Consider the following 22,963-nt stretch of genomic DNA (forward strand, 5'->3'; position numbering starts at 1 on the left):
TATGGCCCTTATTCTGGTTCACTCGCACAGGCAAATTCCTTCTCAAATGGACAAAACCATGTGCACTGCAGTGGGGCAGATGTAACATGGTCAGAGAGAGTTAGATTTGGGTGGGGTTTTATTTCAAAGTGAGATCTATATTGCAGTGTAAAAATAAAGCAGCCAGTATTTACCCTGCACAGAAACAAAATTACTCACCCAAATCTAATGGCCCCCATACACTATGCGATTTGGTCCCGATTCAGATGGATCGGGCAGTGAAATCGGGCCAAATCGCAGGTATAGACACCCAGTCCGACCCAATGCGCGGTCCCGTGCGCATCGGGTCAGAGTCGGGAGGTCGGACCGGCTGCACATAAGATTTGCTAAATCTTATGTGCAGCCGGGCAGGGGACACAGGCGGCGGATGCTGGCGAGGGAGATGGGCAGGGGGAGCCGGAGCAGGGAGCTGTCAATGCTCCGTCCGGTGGAGGGGGCAGGGGACGCTTCTAGTAGCGTAGAGGCAGCGGACGCTGCAAGGGACACAGGCGGCAGTAACGTAGAGGCAGGCAGGGGGAGCCGGGAGCTGTCAGCGCTGGAGAAAAAAAAAAGCCCATACAATGAATGGGCAGACTGTGATTGGCTGAGCGCTCTCAGCCAGTCAGCAATTGGCTGAGAGAGCGCTCAGCCAATCACAGGCCGCCCATTCATTGTTTGGGCTTTTTTTTTCTCCAGCGCTGACAGCTCCCGGCTCCCCCTGCCTGCCTCTACGTTACTGCCGCCTGTGTCCCCCGCAGCGTCCGCTGCCTCTGGGCTACTAGCAGCGCCACCCAGCCACCTCGCAGCGTCCTCCACCCGCCACCTGGATGTCCCTTGCCCCCCTGCTCCCTCCACCTTGTAGCTCCCCGGGAGTTGCAAATGATACATCACATGCGATGTATCATTTGCAAAACTTGGCACATCAGTGCCTAATCGTGTGTCCCCCTCCTGGGGAGCTGCAGGGGGAAATCAGGTCCGACTTGTCCTTAGGACAAGTCGGACTAATGTATGGGGGCCTTTACTCTCTGCACGTTACATCTGCCCCCCTGCAGTGCACATGGTTTTGTCCATTTGAGAAGGAATTTGCCTGTGCGAGTGAACCAGAATAAGGGCCTATGTGCCCACTTATTCTCAGCTTCTCCTCAGGTAGGTAGGTCTAAGGAAGCTGCTGTTGCCATCAAATTGTAGGTCTTTTACTTCTGATTCAGATCTGCAGCCCCGTGTGTGCATCGGATCGGATCCGGACATAGGGCCTTATTCTAGTTCACTCTGACAAAATCTTTCTTAGATGGACAAAACCATGTGCACTGCAGGTGGGGCAGATGTAAAATGTGCAGAGAGAATTAGATTTGGGTGAGTTATTTTGTTTCTGTGCAGGGTAAATACTGGCTGCTTTATTTTTACACTGCAATACTGTAAAACCCCATCCAAATCTAATTCTCTCTGCACAAGTAACATCTTCCCCCCTGCAGTGCACATGGTTTTGTCCATCTAAGAAGGCATTTGTCAGAAAGTGTGAACTAGAATAACCCCCATACTCACTGCTTCAATAAGGATACATCCTATCCCACAGCAGTGAATGGAATCACATGCAATATATTATATACAAAGTGACCGCATAGGATGTATCGTATGTGATCTAGCCACCGGTGGAGCCCTTAATGTATGGGGGCCATAAGAGAAAACCGTCTAACCACATAGCATGAAATCATCATACAAAGTGGACAAAACAAAAAACAAGACAAATGTAATATTTCCCTTCAATTGTGGGCAAAAACTTTATTATACTAAGAAAACAAGCAACGCAAGAACAAAACAAAATGATACAAAACAAGGTACAAAAATAAATACACTTTATAAAGAAACCAATTTTCATGCAGCTAACATTAAATATGTATAAATAAATACAATGTATAGAAAATGCTCTGGCACTTAAGAGGAAAAAGGCCATAGATTGCGGAGTGTGTGTCTGTCCATTCAGGAATAAACAACTCTCTGAAAATATTGTGAAACTAAAAAATAAAAAGATACTGGGAAAAAAAAAAATCATAAAAAAATGGAATATTTAAACCGGACATAGAGTCCCGGCTATAGGCACATTCACATAGACAGCACTGCAAGACAATAAAAGTTCACAGCTCAGGTTTTGAAAAACACGTTTACAATGGAATATTTGAAAAGAGAGGAGTTAGAATTAAACAAGGGGTATAATTACTAAGCATGTCGGTGGTTCTGGCGCTGGGATTTAAAATGCCAATAGTAGGTCAATATAACAGCAGGTGATTTGTTTTTAATAATATTTCCCTTTTAAATCCTGCATCCAAAAGCCACTGTATGGAAAATATACCCCAAGGTCTTTGCTATTCATGTGAAATTTGACATACAAGAACCTACATTTCCAGAAAAGGGATATTTCCCATTTCAGCTGGACTTCGTAATGTTAAGTTTTAACAATCTATAAAGATAGTATAACAGTATAGAAGTAGAAATATACAAACCCCAGCAAATGTCGGAGATATGCTGTGTTCCCATCACATCTGAGTGATTACCATCACCCAAAGTGACACTGAAGTTGCTGCAATTTATCAGCAAGAATATTCAAACTAATCTAACATTAAATAGTAATTACAAATATGAAGAGTGTAAACTTTATAAAGATACTACAGCAATATACAGGATACAGTACATAATAAATAACTTTGCTGGACACTTGCTAGCCAACATGGTTAAACGTATATGTTCTGCAAGTGTATTAGTTCATATAAAAACAATAATGACTTTTGTATTCTCCGACTACTGTAGTACACCTGGAACTGACTATAGGACATCAAAGCACATGTGGTTTCTGTTTTGGTCTAGGTTAGTTATTAGGAAAACTGCACAAATTCAACTTTTAAGATGATAACATTCACGACAGTCTTATATAATCTCAGACATTTAGAAAAAAATCCAGATTAATAAAAGTGAAATGTATTCTCAACCCCCAAACTGGAAATTGGGGAGTGTCCTAAATCCACGTCTAGCCATTCAGGAGACCTCTTGCTAGCTTCTGCAGTATCACTGCACTCGGACTGCAGAACATTGCACTGATGCCTGAGGTTGTGGGTGCAGCTAATCGGAACACGCCCAAGGCACCATCTAGGCTATAAGTAAGGTCTTGGTATTGTAATAGCAAACAGCGTTGTTTCCCCCATGAACAGTGGAGTCCCTGGTTGGGTGTCATATATACTGCAGTAAATGACCGTAAGTCAACTTTTAATAGAGCATATTTTAATAGGCAACTAAACCCAAAACTCAAGATGAGCAATTACTAAAATGTATAGTAGAACTCTAAAGTATACTTGTAAGAGTACCTATAGCACATACGTAGGGGTACGAGACGTTAGGGTGTAAAATGTTTGATGCGCTAGATTTGCCAGTTATGCAGATTACAGGAAGACATGGGGACAGTTATGAAAACTGGTGCATAGAAATAAAGCTGGCCATACACTAGAACAATATTGATGGGTCATGCGATTGATTGGGTGCACAAGCTACAAAGCTATGAGATTCTCTTATGTTCTGGTGAAGTTTAAGGTTTTCCTGGGAATTAATGTCCCTCATAGTCCTCAAATACACAGGTGATGGCTGGAAAATATTACTCAGCAACAGTGTTCTTTAAATAACAAAATCTTTTTTTCCAGACCTAAATCAGTGCAAAGAATATGTAACATTGGTGTCTGTACAGGTATTACATGGTCACATTGTGTACCACCTCATATTGCCAATATAGATGTCAGCAGCTGCAATTCCTCTGAAGAGTATGTAGAGCTTGTGTTTTAAAGACATGCAAAAAAAAGAAAAGCAATGCCTGGGGATACAAGAATGTAACATCGGCATGCAGAACGGCACATGCAAAAACCCAGCACAGACCACGGGACAGGGCGGAAAAAGGGATGCACGATAGCTTATCCCAACGAGTGCTGTCTTCTTAAGTTGTCACAGCATTTGGCTTCTTTCTTGAGGTTCTTTTTGCAGACACTCCTGGAATAATGAAATAAGAGGAGATTACACTGCGCACAGTAGAACCGGATATTTGAAAACATACAATGGATAGGAAAAGGACCATTTATTTGCTCAATTACAAACGTGGATTACAATAGTTAGGAAGGATCATTAGACCACTCAAAACCATATGGCACATTAAAATTGGATATGAAAATCGGTGTATACAGACCCATCTGGCCTTTCTCAGCTAAAAATCAACCTCCAACAAACCGTAGAGAAGGAAATAATTTCATCAAGCATAGCACTCAAGGACTCAACGTAGAATACAAAAAGAGCAACATGCGGGCTAACAGACACCAGCATCAGGTGTCACCTACCGCGCTCTATATTGTATTTCCACGAGACCGGATATCCCGATAAACCTACCAGCACCCAGGTCAATCCGAGGCTTGATCATACCCCATATTACCTATAGATGTGTGCTGGAGACAACTTAGGGACCAGCCTGTGTGATATATGCTGGAGTTGTTGGGAGTGCGTCCACCACTTGTACCTTCATAACAGAACCTAATGGTGTTCAGGACTAGTAGCCCAATACAATACAATACCACTTGTTAGGGTAAGGAAAAACCAGTGTGAAGTTAGTATTACACTGTTGTCTTTTCAAGGTTTTTTTTAACATGTAACTTCATCTTTAAATAGGAGTCTCCATTTGATATTGCTTAGTCCTGAGTACGATCTCTGAGGCTGTACCACATCCTTACAGAAGCAGTGTGTTGTGCACTCACTTACCCTTGCCGGCAAAGTAGCTTACTGATGGGTGCGTTTTGTCCTTGGCTTGGCTGAAGAATTCTGTTAAAATGAACAAGTGAAAGGGTTTAAAACAAAATCCCAGAAAAAAACGTCCCACCCCGAAAATGATGTACAATAAAATAAAAAGAATTAAAACTTATATTTATAAGGCATTACAGACATCACCACCAGGTCGCTCACCTGGTTTCCATGGCCTTAGGTTTTGGCATAGGTTTTCTGTTTGACATTCCAATTTCTACAGCCCTATAAGCACACAGAACAAATAGAAACAGATTTTATGTCTATGTGGTCGGTTATACAGTCTGCACCTGCTGCCGCCAATAGTAGTCATATTGAAAATGATGGTGTTTACAGTGGTAAGGGGTTAAGAGCGTCTCTCCACTCGCCTTACTACCACCAGGGACACGTATCACCAGGCAAACAAGGGGAACACGAGGACAAGGAACAAGACACATCCACAAACACACATTACACAGTGGTAAGAAGAGCTAAGAACAGCAGTAGAAGACATTCACATGAAGAGGACATTGACATAATGAAGATGGTGACAAAGATAAGTAATACACTATTATGTATGTATGTATGTATGTATGTATGTATGCATGCATGCATGCATGTGGAACACAAGACTAGTAAACAAAGATTAGGAATATACTTACTGTATGTACACATTGAACTGGGACACAATTCAGCAGTAATTGTGAAAGTATCTATATTTTCATCCAACTATATTAGGCTTGTACTTGTGTTTTTATATTATGGTATAGGGGACTAAGACATGTTCATGTGCGAATGCAATTGTTATTGTCTAGGTTACGGAACTGATGTGAGCAAATTAAGCCGACGCCCAATAATGAAAATAGACATCAACCTGAGTCATCGCAAACTGATTTGCAACTGTGTTTACGCAATAAAGGAGAACATGACCGCTAGGGTTGCACTCTGGCTATGCAAAATGGACCCAGCAGTAGCAAAGCTGGAATCATGTTTCCTGAATACATGACCGCAGATGTATATACACATCTATATACACATATACATACATCTATGTTTTTTTCCATTTGAAAATTGCAGATTTTGTTTCTATCGCCTCCAGGCAGGTGAAACAATATCTCTGATAATGCCGCTATCGAGAATTTAATCCCCCCTACTTTCAATAGTGTCTTCATACAGCGACATCAGTATAGTTATTGGCTTACTTTTCTGGACACAAGGGAAAGTCAGTAGAATGCGAGAGGAGAGAGGCACTGTAGAGAGCATAGAGACATAGCGGGTGTGCTACTATTCCTGGAATAACATTTGTATTATGATAATTGGGGCTGACAAATCCTCAATTAGGAGGAATGTACCCAATATGCCCAGATTTGTCCTGCTCTAGGATAGTGTCCTGCATAACTATTAGCACCCATAAAATTACCACAAATAAAATGCACTAAACCTGCCTTTGGATGGTTATAAATAACCCCATTTGACTACGATCTTCTATGGAGAGATCCTAATACTGCAACTTAAATCTACAGAATAACCAATAATTGTGTGAAATTCCAGCATTCAGAAAACTAAACTGTTCACTTTGGGCCCGATTCAAAAGGTGGGCGCAAGCTCCGGGGGTGTTACTTAAGCGTTTGTTCCTGAGACGCACTGTACAGCATCCCGATGGTTAAGCTGGGTACACACAAAACAGGGTGGTACTCAAAGACACTGGGGGCATCGGGGACCTGGCATAGGCAGGTGAATACCTGGTGAGCTTTTTCCTATCCAGAGACTTCTGAGTTGCTGATGAAAGGATAAACCTGTCCCGGGGGCTCTTCATTTTTTCCTTTAATAAAGAGGAAAAATAAATATCATTTTTTTAACAATGTAATTTATTAAGTAAAGAAAACCACAAAAGGTCTGCTGCTGCTGTAAGGAGGACATTCAATTATTCAGGAAACAAAATTAAAACCACATTTTGCACTCAAAGCGCCCAAGCATGTATGAGGGTGGATCAATAAGTATCGGTGTTTGAAGACAGATGGCGTTGCTGAGGAAAGTTGGTATTACTAGCGTCTACTACCATCTTTCAACCAACGCCATACCAAATTTCAGATTGATTCATAGGTTAGTTTTTCTTTACCACCAGGATATTGCACCAGCTCCCTCATCTGGAATCGTTGTGGCCAAATTGCATGAATTGCGCTATGAATTGTTGCCGCATACACAGTACTCACCCGACTTTGCTTCCCACGACTTTTTTCTGTTCCCTAACCTAATAACGTAGCTCGCAGGGAAAACAATTCATAGTGCAATTCATATAATATGGTTGCAACAATTCCGGGTGAGGGAGCTGGTGCATTATCGTGGTTGGAAAAAAAACTAACTTATGAATTAATCTGAAATTTGGTATGGCATTGTTTGAAAGATGGTAGTACACAATGGTAATACCAACTTTCCTCAGCAACCAGGGCTGTGGAGTCGGAGCAAATTTCGAGTACCTGGGGTCGGAGTCGGCAAACAAACAATGCACCGACTCCAACTCCGAAAATTATAATTAATGACTTCTCTACTGGAAGAATAAAGACCAATGCATACAGTGCCTCATGTAACCGCAAAACGAACACGTTAAGTGACCGTGAAAAAGCATGCTTTTCATGTGCTTCACTATATGGCACACAACGCACAATTCGGAGCACCAATACTTATAAATGTATTCTCCCTTGTAGTTTACAACTTATTTCAAACGTTCAATAAGGTTTTCAATACCTCGAAAAATTCATTCAACCAAGCTCTCCCACCATACGCACAACATCTTTTTATGCGGCTGAAGATCTTGTTTCATGCGCGGGGTCGTTTGTTTACCTTGGCTAAGCCATTCCTTACGCTGGTTCATATTGATGTACAGGCACCATTTTTCGTCGCCAGTAACGATTCGGTAAAGAAATCGTTCCTTGTGTCCGTGAATTGAACGGTGACGAGCAAGAAAACCAGCGGACAAACATTGTGTTTGTCCTTTGCTTAAACTGTTCCATACAGTAGACTGTTGGCTTCCCAGCCTCTAGTTTCTGTAGTAAGAATATGTATGTTGCCTTTCTTTCCTTCAAGGAATGGATCAAATACATTTGCATATTAATACAGAGGAGTCGGAGTCGAGGAGTCGGGGGCAGCCGTACGAGGAGTCGGACCATTTATCTACCGACTCCACACCCCTGTCAGCAACGCCACCTGTCTTCGAACACAGGTACTTACTGATCCACCCTCATATATTCCCCATCGGCCTTTAAATAGGGAAAGGACTTGAGCTTACCCCTATACTGCCACCCTGACAGCACCATACCCTTCCTATATGCCAGTCTGCCCTGTACAGTACATCGGGAAGGCCTACTGGATAAGATGCAGGTTAATGTACAATGTAATGCCTGTAAGCATTTCCATGATAAGGTGACAGGATGGTGGTGGGGCTATATTACATATCACTCTCACATACCAAGCAAGCCGCAGCTTACATTCATTAATTCAAATATGTAGAAAAACAGGCTTAGCTGAGATGAATAGGACATGCTGACACCAAATTCTTCTAAAAATAACATGCCAATGGGTTATCTTGCTCTACAGTATAACACAGCGGGGCAGAGAACACCGGAGAAGGTGGTGACATCAGAGGTTATTGCACATATTCCAGCAATCACAGCCTCATATGCCATGGGTCATTTCTGCCATTATTGCTTCTGAACCATTCAGCACAATTCTCCTTTTCACTCATTTATCATCTTAATAATGTGACGACTTATGAATACAATAATAAACAATAATAAAATTACCATCTGTCTGATTAACTTCTCGCGCCGCAATTCCCGGTCAAGCACCAGAATATTCATCCTCTCTCCGGTGTCCATTGTGAAGAAGATATCGTGGATTTCATACAAAGCAGCCCTCAGCTGGAAACAGTACAGAAGCCATGAGACCACTGGTTATTCACAGGTGGACGCAGTGCAGAAAGCGGACACTTAGGAGCACCATGAATGCGTCCCACAAAGCCTCAGTTGCGAATTCAGATGCACACACAGTGAAACTTATTAGAAACTTTGTGTACGGGTGACAAGTGAAAGTGGTTGCGCAGACGCTCAACCGCCCACATGGGGAGAGAAAGTATTCCTGCCTTCGGGCTATTGCATGGTATGATGGCGCCTCTATAGATGCATAGAGAAGTATTACAGTGGGTCTCTCAGTCATACGCATGGGGAAAGGACTTTGTAGCAGAATTTGCATAAAGTATTCACCAGCTTCCATAAGAATGCATTGTGCATAAGGACGCTGAGACAACTAATCACAGCAGGATGCGGGTGTTCACTGCCATGGTGCTCACAGACACACAGCAGGAGAAACAAACCTTTAAATCATGTTTCTGTAATTAAAAAACTAGTGTTGGTAGTGCAACGATAACTATGGATACGGATTTCTGAAAGTGCAGTGATAGGCTCAGTAGCGTAGGGGTTAAACCTGGCTATATCAAATTATGTCTGGGAGCCCACAGATTTAATTATCAATTCAAGTGAATTTATTTTTGCTTTCCTGTTACAATGGATGCCTTACGTTCACATTAAATAGCTTTTCTTGTCCACATTTATTTGATCTAATTTGTTTTATGTACATCCTGTGCAGTCGTATAAATCATTGACAACAAACTAAACTAGCACAGACATATCCCAGGCCAAGTGGCGCAGTGGAAGGACTTACCTGTGCTAGAACTCTTTCCTGTAAGGAAATATCTTGAGCGGAGACTGCCCCTCCTCTACTCAGTGGAACTTCAGGTTTGAATGTCCTAATGAATTCAGCTGTGTCCTAACAAAACAGAAGCATTACAAACCAAGAGACATAACTGGAAAGCAGACACTGCAGCAGCACAAGCCAGGACCTTTAGTAGAAAAATGAGAAGAAAAACCGAGCGAGAGAAAGAGAAGGCGGCCAGCAAGAGCAGCAGGAAACTGGTAAATTGGCAGAAAGTCACACATACCTTCACAGTTTGCCTGAGATTCTTCAGCTTCTCAGTCTGCATCAGTCTCCGTGTAAGAAAACCTTTGGCCAGTGCAGTCAATTTACTAAACTTTCTTAGCATTTGTGGACTGTAAACCTGGAATATAATATAAATAAAATGGTGATTAGGAAAAATAAAATAATTAGTCCAGATTTCACCATTTACAGTAAGCCAGATGTCTGTCTGGTTATCGCCAGTACGGCATGGATCCCAGCTCATATAGATAAAAGTCTCTGAATGAATGTGTAAGACGACACTAAGAACATGAACCTAGAAAGAATTTTAAATATACTCAGAAAAAGTTGCAGTACAAAATGTATTCGATAGGAACTAATATCAGTCGGACCAAGCACTGTATACACTATTCCCTAATCATTCTCCTACATTATTATTATCATTATTATTATGGGGAAGTGCAGCTTATGTTGATAACAAAGGTAAAGGGCCCCATACATCAGCAATTAATTGTGACAATTTTCAGATATGGAGATGATTGCCACAATTAATTTTAGATGTGTGGGCTCCCCCTTTTGGCAATCCCAATCAAAATCGCCAATCGATTGCTTAATCAGGTTTTTAAACATGTTTAATAATCTGGTATTATCTGCGGATCTTTTTTATATGTGTGGGCATTCCCAATTCGTCTTCTTCATCTATTTACATTATGAACAGCAATCGATTGGGCAATTTCCAGATATTAAGATGCAATCTTTAGATGGAAAAATCTGCCGATCACTGAAATAAATCTGTAATGTGTGGGCAAAGTCAGATAGATTGTAAAATCCATTTATCTGGCCAAAAAATCCCTGTATCTGGAAATCCATAAATTGTGATTGCTGATGTATGGGGCCCATTAGTTATGTACAACAATAATGTACTATAGGTGTTGTAAGCAATTGACACAACAGTGAATTATTGTATCAAATTCAGAGTCAACCACAGGAAAATGGTTGCGTGGCTTAATTAGGAGATTTTGATAAGAGACGATCACAGAGAACATGTCTGCGAGTAAGTCACCTGAGACCAGCGGGTTTTTACTCTGCTAAGGGGCCTTGAGGCAGATATTTTTGGTGTTCTGGTGTCTGCTTGTCCCCAATGAATAAATGACGACTCGTTAGAAGAGCCATAATTATGCTGAGGAGGTGCAACAAGTGGCCCAACTGTAAGAAAAAAAAAAAGGAAACAAATTACTTTTTGTATAGGCCAACAAGATAATAATATTTGTATGCTACTAATAGCAGGCACACATATCTAAGTGTTTTCCCTAAGCCAAGGCGATCTTTGTTCCTTTACACAATTATATTACATACGTAGAATATGTTCTCAGACTCTGGGAAATTAGGGCGAGGTGTGTTCACACTGAAATCTTACTTGCAGTGTAAAAACGGAAAGCGGTCAGTATTTACCTGCATAGAAACAATATAACCCCGAAAATCTAAATTGCTCTCTGCATATGTTACATCATCCACATCTGCAGCTCAGCGTGGCGTGGCTTTGCCCAGTAGTGTGCTTCTTTTTTGCTTTGCCAACAAAGCTGAACCAGACCCTCAGTCCTCAGGACCCCACACAGTGCATGTTTTCCAGGTCTTCTCACAGAATCACAAGGGAAATAATTCACTCCACCGGTGGATCAGGAGTCTCCACAGCTATACTGAGCAACCTTAGATGTGTGTGCCTTCCACAACATTGGATGCTCGGCGACCATCAACTGATGTGGGTGTTCCCCCACAGGTTGCGAATGTATGTTTGTGTAAAATACCCAGTGTGTGTGAACACACCATGCGAATGGGTGGTACCCAGGCCACCATTCGCCAGAGGGGTTTGGTGGACTCGAATCAACCAGAATAACCCCCTAGCCCATGTCTCCCCTGTTTAGATTGCTGGGGTGCTCTTACACATTTTTTAAGCAAAATTCTCATCAATTTCAAAGGCAAGGATAGTGGTTTGTTTTGGTTGCAGTGCTCTGCCTTACATGTGCCCAGCTGGAAATATAGAGATCTCCAGTAGTGCCTTACCAGTGCTAACTGAGTGACTATTATCCGCGTGGCCCTCAGACACACTGCTTTTCCAGTCAGTCCGGCTCCTACAGCTGTCTGGAGATCCTGATACAGCAGACAGGTCTACCTCTTTATACCGCAATCTTCTCCCTTCCTCCTCAAACTCCTGGAAGACAGAAGCAAAAGAGAGATAATAAATAGTTATTAGAAACTACCACAAACATTCACTTTACAAACTGAAAAAGAGAAGAACAAAAAACAGACAAGATAATAGTTTGCAATGATAATCACCACTCTGCTGCCAAAGTTACTGTAGCAGACGGGAACAATTTCTCACTGAGATAAAATACACTTGCTATAAAGTCAGGTATTAATTATGGGGGATTTTAATCTACCCGACATTGATTGGGAAAACGAAACATGTAAATCAGCAAGAAGCAATGGGTTCTTAAGCTTACTTAAAGACCAGTTTATTACACAAACGGTAGAAACTCCAACTCGTGATGAGGCACTCTTGGACTTAGTATTAACAAATAACACAGACTTCGTTTCAAACACAAAAGTAATTGAACAATTAGGGAACAGTGATCACAATATGGTTTCGCTGGAAATCAACTTCAGTAAATTACATCAAAAAGGATCTGCAAAAATACTAAACTTCAGAAAAGCGAACTTTGAATTATTCAGGGAAGCCCTAACAGGAATTGGGTGGGAAACGGTTATGGAGGGAAAAAAATGCAGAGGAAATGTGGGATACTCTAAAAAAGGTGCTTGATTCACTAACTATTGAATACATTCCTAAAGTAACTAAAGGTAAATTCAACAAAAAAAAGCCACCATGGTTGGACAAAGAAGTAAGGTCAGCTATCAACAATAAAACCAGAGCCTTTAAATTCTATAAAAATAACTTGAATGAGGAGGCGTTCGCAAAATACAAAGAATCAAACATAACTTGTAAAGGGGTAATCAAAGCAGCTAAAATATTATACGAAGAGCGCATAGCCACTGAAAGCAAAACCAACCCAAAGAAGTTTTTGAAATACATAAATAGTAAATGTTTAATTAAGGAAAACATAGGCCCACTAACTGATACTAGTGGAAAAAGTGTTACTGAGGACAAGGGAAAAGCAAAACTGTTAAATGAGTTCTTCTCATCAGTATTTACTAAGGGAGAGCAGACTGTGGAACGAACATTTACCACAAACGGGACAAATGACCCAGATCTCATTGTGGATTTCACGCCGAAGGAAATAATACTGAGGCTAAGCAAACTCAAAACAAATAAATCACCAGGGCCAGATGGGATTCATCCGAGGGTATTAATGGAATTAAGGGATGAACTAGCTACCCCCCTACATTATATCTTTAGCAAGTCACTATCGTCAGGTATAGTACCAAAAGATTGGAGAATAGCAGAGGTAGTGCCAATATTCAAAAAAGGAAGATCCCGCTAATTACAGACCCGTTAGTTTAACATCAATTGTGGGTAAACTATTTGAAGGATTTTTAAGGGATGGTATCCAGGAATATTTAGACCATCACCGTCTACTCAGTACTAACCAACATGGGTTCGTGAAAAATCGTTCATGCCAAACTAATCTATTAGGGTTCTATGAAGAGGTTAGCAAAAACCTCGATAATGGAAATGCTGTAGATGTGATTTTCCTAGATTTCGCTAAAGCATTTGATACGGTCCCACACAAGAGATTGATTAATAAAATGGAGAACCTAGGATTGGGTGAAAATATCTGCAGATGGGTAAGGAATTGGCTATGTAATAGAGAACAAAGAGTGGTTGTGAATGGTGCCGTATCAGATAAGTGGAGTGCCCCAGGGTTCGGTTTTTTGGGCCCATTTTGTTTAACATTTTTATTAACGATATTGGGATAGGGTTACTCAGCAATGTATCCATCTTTGCGGACGATACAAAACTTAGCAAAGTCAAATCATCAGAAGATGTCACCATGCTTCAAAATGATCTTGCAATTCTAGATGAGTGGGCAAAAAAATGGAAGATGAGGTTCAATGTAGATAAATGTAAGGTTATGCACCTTGGGAGACACAACCAGTGTGCAAGTTACAACCTTAGCGGAGAGGAACTGGGTAATTCCATACTTGAAAAGGATCTAGGAGTCCAAATAGACAGCAAACTGGGATGTAATGCCCATTGTAATGTAGCTACAAAAAAGGCCAACAAAATTCTGGCATGTATTAAGAGGGGAATGGAAACTAGGGACTCAAGGGTAATTATGCCACTGTATAAAGCATTGGTGAGACCTCACCTCAAGTACGGAGTGCAGTTCTGGGCCCCACACTATAAAAAGGACATCATAGAATTAGAAAAAGTCCAAAGGCGAGCAACAAAGCTTATTAGGGGAATGGAGAATTTAAGCTACGGGGAGAGATTAAGCAATTTGGGACTTTGGTACTCTTTACCTAGATGGGCGCCAGCGATTGAAATCGCGGGCGTCGGGGGTAAAAATCGCGGTCATCGCGGGTAAATCGGGATGCCCGCGATTTTCCCATAGGGAACAATGTTAAAAAGGCTGATTGACCGCGATTTTACTGTTAAATGCCTCAATGGACCCGATTTGGCCATAGGAATCAATGTTAAATGGGCCACAGAGCCCAAATAGGCACAATTAACCCTTAAATGTCCCCCCCCCCCCCCCCAATTTTTAACGCCACCCCACGATCCACGCCAACCCGAAGCGTGGCGAGCGCAGCGAGCCCGCGAGGGGCGGCGGTACGCGTCCTCTGACCTTTTCATGCCCTACTATCCACTAGGGCATGGAGTGAGAATAGAATAGTGTGGCGAGCGCAGCGAGCCACCGAGCCCGAAGCGTGGCGAGCGCAGCGAGCCCCGCGAGGGGACGCGGATACCTTCACAGGTAGACGCGTCCCCTCGCGGGCTTCACAGGTGTCCGCGTCGCCACGCTTCGGGCTCGGTGGCTCGCTGCGCTCGCCACACTATTCTATTCTCACTCCACGCCCTAGTGGATAGTAGGGCATGAAAAGGTCGGAGGACGCGTACCGCCGCCGCTCGCCACGCTTCGGGTTGGCGTGGATCGTGGGGTGGCGTTAAAAATTGGGGGGGGGGGGACATTTAAGGGTTAATTGTGCCTATTTGGGCTCTGTGGCCCATTTAACATTGATTCCTATGGCCAAATCGGGTCCATTGAGGCATTTAACAGTAAAATCGTGTCCATCGGGCCTTTTAACATTGATTCCTATGGCAAATCGGGAGCGTCGCGGGCATCGCGGGTACATTTATGGCCGGCCGCGACCGACACGATTTCCATGTTTAACATGGGTTTCAATGGGAAATCGCGGGCATCGCGTCGGTCGCGTCGCGGCCAGACATAAATGTACCCGCGATGCCCGCGACGGGCGCCCAACTAAGTAAAGAGTACCGGGACTATTTACATTAGAAAAGAGACGTTTAAGGGGGGGCATGCTCAACATGTACAAGTATATCAAGGGCTGTCACACACCCTCTTTTCTACTAGAAAGGAATCTAGGACACGAGGGCATGAGTATAGATTAGAAGAAAAAAGATTTCATTCAGCTAGTAGAAAGAATTTCTTTACGGTCAGAACAGTCAAACTCTGGAACTCTCTTCGGTACTTGTGAGTTATCTGGGCTGCCGATTTTTTGATTGTATGCCTTAAGTTAAGGCATACAATCAGATGCGATGCGATATCGCATCGCATGCGATCATCGGATGCGATGCCCCGATTTTTCCATAGGAATCAATGTTAAAATGGACTGAGTCCATTTTAACATGGAATTCAATGGGAAAAAGGGGTCCTTTTCATACCCCTACTATCCAAGTGGGCATGGAGTTGGATATAAACCTGTGGCGAGCGTAGCGAGCCACCGAGCCCGAAGCGTGGCGAGCGGACGGTATTCTGTGTCCCCTCGCAGGGCTCGCTACGCTCGCCACGCTTCGGGCTCGGTGGCTCGCTACGCTCGCCACAGGTTTATATCCAACTCCATGCCCACTTGGATAGTAGGGGTATGAAAAGGACCCCTTTTTCCCATTGAATTCCATGTTAAAATGGACTCAGTCCATTTTAACATTGATTCCTATGGAAAAATCGGGGCATCGCATCGCATCCGATGGTCGCATGCGATGCGATGCGATGTGCCCGATCCGACCCGATTTAGAAATCGGCAGCCCGGATAACTCACAAGTACCCTCTCTTCCCAGAGAGGTGGTAACGGCTGGCTCATTAAATGCGTTCACGGCAAAGTTGGACAAACATTTACTGGAGAAAAACATCCATGGGTACAAATAAGAAATATAATTTGTCTGTAAATTACCAGAACCTACCAAATCAGCAATGGATATCTATACCGGGTTGAACTAGATGGACGCAAGTCTTTTTTCAGCCTTACCTACTATGTAACTATGTAAGTCAGAATAGCCAGGAGCAGGGTACCCACATTACTTTGTATTCTGAAGAGTTACACATACACTTATTACACATATGTGCACTATTGCCACAACTTTGTTAGAATCGTTAGAACTAGAGGGCATTACATGTATAGGTCACGTGCAGTGGTCCTGTGTGTGTGTGTGTGTGACATTACCCTGTGCAGTCTCTCCTGTTCCCTCTCCTGCTCAGCGATCAGTAATGACAGCTGGTACGCGTGCTGCTCTTCCAGTTTCTTCCTCATCTCTTCAAAGTCCAGCATTTTCTGTCTCAGGTTGTCTTCTGCACAATGTAAACACACCGCTTATTTCTCTCTGTACAGCAATCACTCATATTAACAGCAAGCAATTGTAGATACATTTTACTGAACTGTGTGGCCTGTTATGGACTTTATACTGGGGAACACTGAGGTAGACATCTCAATGTTCCCCATTATAAAGCACGTTCTTTAAGTGACCCTCCTAGTTCCTGGCATGCTCATTGGCGATGCATCCATTCCTCCATACCACTATACCCCTATTGATTCTCCTCTTTATAATCCCTCAATCAATATTCCATATATTCCTCATAAAATCGCCTATCCTCAGTCATAAGTAACCTCTCCTTCCTGCACCATCCCAGCCTCAAATCCTGGGCTGTCCCTTACCAGTTACTAAAAGAAGAGTGAGTAATCAACTGCCCTCCACCAGGAAACAATCAGGTGCCTAGGTTGTATGTCAGAGCACCCATCATCCCATTAAACAGCTGATTCTCAGCTTATGCAAGGTTCTTCCTCATGCAGGATGATACAATAGTAGTGTGTATGCACACATACATCAGAGTTGTGTCCTGCCACATCCATTTAGACAAAACAAAGTAATATTAATGAGGTGGCAGCACTCAGATATAAACAGATAGTATGGAATAGTATTCAATCAGGGCGATTCTCCAAGTTACTGCCATATCAGTATGTAGTCACTATATGAATATAGAAATAAAGGTGTGAGGTAAACCGGCTTTCTAATCTCTCTGCAGCAGGCTGCTGTGTTGCAAGGGAGGAGTCTTTATATAGTAGAGGAAACCCTGTGACAGTTTATGAGACTTGTTTTTTAGAAATATTATGACTGGATGATTTGGGTGGTGGGGAGGAAAAGGGGGGTCCGCACACACAGGGAGAGGAACAGATCATTTTAGTTTCAGCTGTTTGATCTGTAGCAATTTCCACCAGGACACAATCCTGAAGGTGTGTTTGGCGCATGTGCTGTCTATAGGCCAGTAATGAAGGTGAGATTTACTGAACAGCTTCAGCGACAAGCCAGCTTAAGGCCTCATCCCAGCTGGTGGTACAAGGCAGTTCTAATACCAGTACACAGCTTGCAAATGAGGGACACCCAAGAATACAAAGGGGTCTATATACTAAGCAATGGAGAGAGATAAAGTACTAACCAGCTCATAATAGCCATGTTACAATCTGTGTTTGAAAAAAAAAGTTGGTACTTTATCTTTTAGCACATAGACTGCAGTCATTTTTGTTTGTACTATTAGAGGCAATAGCAGGGGGGGGGGGGTATATGTTGCACGCCCTTTTTTTTTTTACCTTCAATGCAAGTCAGCTTTTGACCTCCATCAAATGGAGTGCAAGTAGTTGTTAAACCACAACACTCACATGTCAGCAGGTACCCGGTGTAACAGTGAACCGCTAAACTTTAAAATGTCACAATAGTAGTTTAGTGATGTTTTGACACATGCAGAAAACACACTTTTCCAGTGTCCCATATAACAGTATACTCCGTGACTAACAGTCCAGCTACAGGGAAGGCAGCATACACAGAAGTGTCACCCCTTCAAGCCACAGTGATCCTAGTCCTATGTAGTGTTCCCAAGATGGCTGCCTAGCCTGGTGCCTGTGAGTGGGGATATGTCCATGGAAATTATTACCCACAATGCCTGCACCAACCCTGCCTGCATATACTCCTTGTTCTCTCTAGTATTTCTGTGTGGTTTTTCTATTGCTGTATTGCTCATTGTGTATAGTGCATTGATTTCGATGATGCAAACCACGCTATATATTATAATAATAATAATAATAATAATAATAATGTGTCCTTACCCAATAAGGATTATGTTATCAAAGTGGGAATAAAAATGATCATATAGCTATAACCAAAATCTCCAGATGGTATTACATTTGACATGCCAACGTCACAAATAATTCATCAATATTTAGATAAAGTAAGACAGCGCTTCACTCAATTATTCTCCAGTGGGCCACGTAGACAATATCCACCCGCTGGCAGCCTATTGCCATTGATCAGGTTTCTCAGTACAGGGCAGAGTATACCAGTCAACACGTAAAGGACTATATAAGTGAGCCAACAAGCAAGCAGAGAAGGTCTGCAGACACTCCTCCAAATTCTAGGGGGGAATTTACAAAGATGGGAGTTCTATTTCCCATGGGATGTTGCTATGGGCAACCAATCAGAATCTATTTCTTATTTGTTTAGCACCTTCTAAAAGATTATAGGTAGTATCCAATTGGTTGCCCATAGCAACATCTCATGTGAAATAGAACTCCCATCTTAGTAAATTTCTCAGGTGACAGACAATTCTTAGTTCATGCGCAGAGAACACTAACAGTACAGAGTACAGCTATTACACACAATATCTGACATCCCCAAGGACCTGCACAGCATACCCAGCTCCTGTACACACATTAGACCAGCACTGCTGCCTTCATACATTAATAGCCAGTCACCCCACAGTCAACAGCAACTAGGGTCTCCTCAGACTACTACACCCTGCTGAGCACCCCTCCCACACACTGCTGCGTGCCACTCCCACCGCTGGCACATACACACCCTGCTATGCGCCGCTCCCACCGCTGGAACATGCACACCCTGCTACATGCCACTCCCACCACTGGCACATCCACACCCTGCTATGTGCCACTCCCACCACTGGCACATGCACACCCTGCTACATGCCACTCCCACCACTGGCACATGCACACCCTGCTACATGCCACTCCCACCACTGGCACATCCACACCCTGCTATGTGCCACTCCCACCACTGGCACATCCACACCCTGCTATGTGCCACTCCCACCACTGGCACATGCACACCCTGCTACATGCCACTCCCACCACTGGCACATGCACACCCTGCTACATGCCACTCCCACCACTGGCACATCCACACCCTGCTATGTGCCACTCCCACCACTGGCACATCCACACCCTGCTATGTGCCACTCCCACCACTGGCACATGCACACCCTGCTACATGCCGCTCCCACCCCTAGCACATCCACACCCTGCTATGCGTCGCTCCCACCACTGGCACATCCACACCCTGCTACATGCCACTCCCACCACTGGCACATGCACACCCTGCTGCACGCTATCCCCGACGCTGGCACATCCACACCCTGTTGCGAGTCACTCCCTCCGTTGGCACATCCACACCCTGCTGCGTGCTACTCCCACAGCTGGCACATCCACAAACTAAACATTACTGGCATAGAGAACCACATTGTCAATCATGTTACCATCTGCAGCACCCCATACCTAATTTATTAAAACGATATTTGAAATTTGCTGACATAAGAACAGTGTTAAAAGTACTAGCATAGTGCAGTCAACACTAACACTGTTGATTATTCCACTGTGCACCGATCTTTATCACCACATTGACCATTATCCAGCGCAGATAGGTAGTGCAGTAATAGAGATTTATTACACTGCCCAAGGACGAGATGCAAATACACTCACGTTTAAAATAACTGGTACAACTTAAAAAGCAAAAAAAAAAAAAAAACACACACAAAAACTGTTACAAAAAGAAAGGAAAGCGTAAAAACTTACATTCAGGCCTTCTATACATAATTTAGGAGAGATTGTAAGAGGCCATGTAACAGACAATTCTGCTTTCCTACCTATCGCACTATTCTGTAACGCCTCACTTTTGTGCGTGTGAAGGGACCCGCGGCGACCATTTCTTTCATGAAGCCACCTCTTGTCTTCTTCAGCTGCTGCGAGGGGGGCTTCTCTTTGTGTACTATCTATATCCAGTTCAAGTCTGCGCTTAACCTGAAGGTCAAGGCTATCTAAAAACTGATCCTTCAATGACATACTAGGTGTGTCTGTGGCCTGATTTGTACTTTGGCTTTGCATTAAAATAGGAGATGGGGTTTCTACATCATAGGATTTATTAAGTTCTGCTGGTGAGTTACGCTTTGCCACCTCCGATGGAATGCATGGCGTCTGTACACTTTGTACAGTGACTGCAGGGTGGCCATGCTTGCTTGTCAGTTCTGTGTCATTCATGTTTGTGGAGTCAGGATCTGTGCTGTGTGTTCCTCTGACAATCCCAGTTTGAGGCCCACCAGTTACGTTTCCAGTACCGACCATTCTATTGTCCAACATGGAGCCAACAGGGTTACTTATTAATGGTTTATTAAAATTAGAAACTAGTCCAGTATCTTCATGGACCAAAGGGCCTTTGTTGGAAGAAATGGCTGCAACGCGCCCGTCAGTCGTTGGCACGAACTCAGACACCGAAGTTTCTTGATTAGTCTCAGGAGGCTTCAAGTCCATCCCTTTACCTTTATCTTTTGGGCTTAAATCAGAAGCATTAACTGGATGGTTTATAACAATGTTTCCAGCTGATAAAGTTCTGGGGCGTCGTCTGTGCATTTTCGGACTTAAACTCTGCTCTGGGCTGGGCAATTTGGCATAAGAGCCAGTAAGGCTTTTTATGATGCTGCTTTCATACTCCAGCATGAATGCATTTCTCAGTTCTTCATCAGACTCTGGGTCAACACCTGAAGAGGTTCCTGGTCTATATGGAATATCCACTTTTGAGAAGGTGGACTGAGCACTTGTCAGGCTCTGCCCTTGGCTTGAGGCAGTTTGTAGCAAGGTGTTGGTTTTGTTGAGAGCCGGCTTGTCAGCCATGAGTGGGCTGCAGCTTCTGCTTCGGTTTGCCAGCCTGGCCTTTTCTTTTAAAGAGTCACTTATTTTAATAGTATCATTTTCCTTGTCAGAGTGGCCTTCAGTAGAAAGTCCTTTCGAGTAGACTTTCACGCTACGCCTGCTTTGCTCCCTTTCAATGTACTCGCGGGACTTCTTCAGGAGGTTCTGAAGGCTCAATACATACGGATCTGGGGCATCCTTGCTTGTAGGTGGTAAATCGCATTGGGAGGTTTCCTGAGCAGAACTTTCTGTACTGTCTATGGATGAGAGTTTTGCATTGGTCGAGAGTGGGCTCTTGCTTTGAGTTAAAGGCACAGGATGATTACATTCCTTTGTAGAACTGATGTCTAGGGGTGTCCGTTCCTTGGAGTTAAAGATCAGGTCTTCCACTGACTTTTCAAACCTCGCCGATCCGTTCTGAGAAGGACACACGGGAAAGGTCATTGCATTTGGGAGAATTGCAAATCCATTCATGCTCTTAAAACCAGAGTTCTGATCATTCGCTGCACTGTCTGTAGACACACCACTGGGAGCGGTTTTAACCTGCATAAGAAAAAAAAATTAAATAAGAAATTACATTATTGCACTGGAAAAACCCAAGATGTAAAGCTGCACTGTACAGACATACAGTAGTATATAATACTTCTACTGTGGCAACAGATCTGTACCAATAGCTAATCCTATGTCTAATATAGATCATTAAAAATAATAAAACAGAACAAATATAAGATTGTGAAACGCCACTGCAACCACATATTCTTCTATGTGACAGACAACCAATGATATGTACTGTACCCATAAACCAGTACAATTAAAACACATTACTAATTAGACACCAATTGTTAAAAAGACAGATACAAGTTATACCCAGTTTGTCAGCAGTTGTAGGCTGGGTTGAGGCAGACAAGTGTGAATAAGTGAACAATCATTTGGCCACAGGGGGCACAAAAAGAGCCAAGTGTTTGTTGTCTTTATGTCCAAGCCATGTGATGGTTACTAGGTAATTCGTAGTAAACAGGAGTCAAACACGGGATTCATCAGTATGAAGATCATGTGATCATCAGCACACTCAATTCAGATGCATATACTGTAGCAGAGGACTCAGCTCTTACAGTCTATTCACTGTGCTATGGTCCACTGACCAGCTATTCAGTAGTGACGGGACACAAGCCTCAGCATTGATTCCAAGAAAGGAAATGTGAAAATACTGCCTGGTTGTACGTTTTCTTCTAGTAGACACATTTCTGTAGAAAACAATGGGGTTGTTTACACACTGCTGACAGTTGTGTGGTTCTCCGTGGTTTATACTCCCTCCCTCTAAACAATAGGTGTGATTAAGCATATCACGTATCTACTCTATGGCGGAAGATTGGTAAAATGTTGGCATCAGGAAATATTCTTAAACAGATCAAAGGGAATATTTTGGCTTGAGATCAGCAGGAATAGAGGTTGTGATTAGTAACAATATGTGTGTAGCAGGTACTTCTATACAACTCAGTAGTGTTTTAGTACACTGCATAAAGATCTAACACTTGTCCTACGGTGAAGAGTGAACATTAGAGAGCTATAAATACTTACGGACTATATTTTTATTGTGTATTAAAAGATGTAATTAGATCTGTATACAGATTGCTCTATAAACACAAACACTCTGATCAATGTGGAATAAAACATTAATAACCACACTTAGATGTGATAATATTAGATGAGGAGAAATATAATTGATCTCAGGAGACAGTTTGGA

At 42.9% G+C, this 22,963-nt stretch overlaps 1 protein-coding gene across 1 annotated transcript in view; it reads right to left on the minus strand.

Annotated features, from left to right (window-relative positions):
• Positions 1 to 1,766: 1,766 nt before the first annotated feature.
• The window catches only part of CCP110 (centriolar coiled-coil protein 110), a 36,449-nt gene continuing 15,252 nt past the window's right edge, over positions 1,767 to 22,963 (minus strand). The window contains exons 4-14 of the mRNA XM_083153266.1: positions 20,181 to 21,762; positions 16,423 to 16,547; positions 11,845 to 11,992; positions 10,847 to 10,989; positions 9,809 to 9,925; positions 9,532 to 9,636; positions 8,616 to 8,732; positions 6,558 to 6,637; positions 4,999 to 5,061; positions 4,798 to 4,857; positions 1,767 to 4,041 (exon numbers count right to left, since the gene is read on the minus strand). Of these exons, the coding sequence (XP_083009392.1) occupies positions 3,966 to 4,041; positions 4,798 to 4,857; positions 4,999 to 5,061; positions 6,558 to 6,637; positions 8,616 to 8,732; positions 9,532 to 9,636; positions 9,809 to 9,925; positions 10,847 to 10,989; positions 11,845 to 11,992; positions 16,423 to 16,547; positions 20,181 to 21,762 (2,616 nt within the window). The 3' untranslated portion in view covers positions 1,767 to 3,965. The remainder of the gene's footprint in view (positions 4,042 to 4,797; positions 4,858 to 4,998; positions 5,062 to 6,557; positions 6,638 to 8,615; positions 8,733 to 9,531; positions 9,637 to 9,808; positions 9,926 to 10,846; positions 10,990 to 11,844; positions 11,993 to 16,422; positions 16,548 to 20,180; positions 21,763 to 22,963) is intronic.

The sequence above is a fragment of the Crinia signifera genome, chromosome 7, assembly GCF_055691185.1.
Source record: "Crinia signifera chromosome 7, ASM5569118v1, whole genome shotgun sequence".
Classification (NCBI taxonomy): Eukaryota; Metazoa; Chordata; class Amphibia; order Anura; family Myobatrachidae; genus Crinia; species Crinia signifera.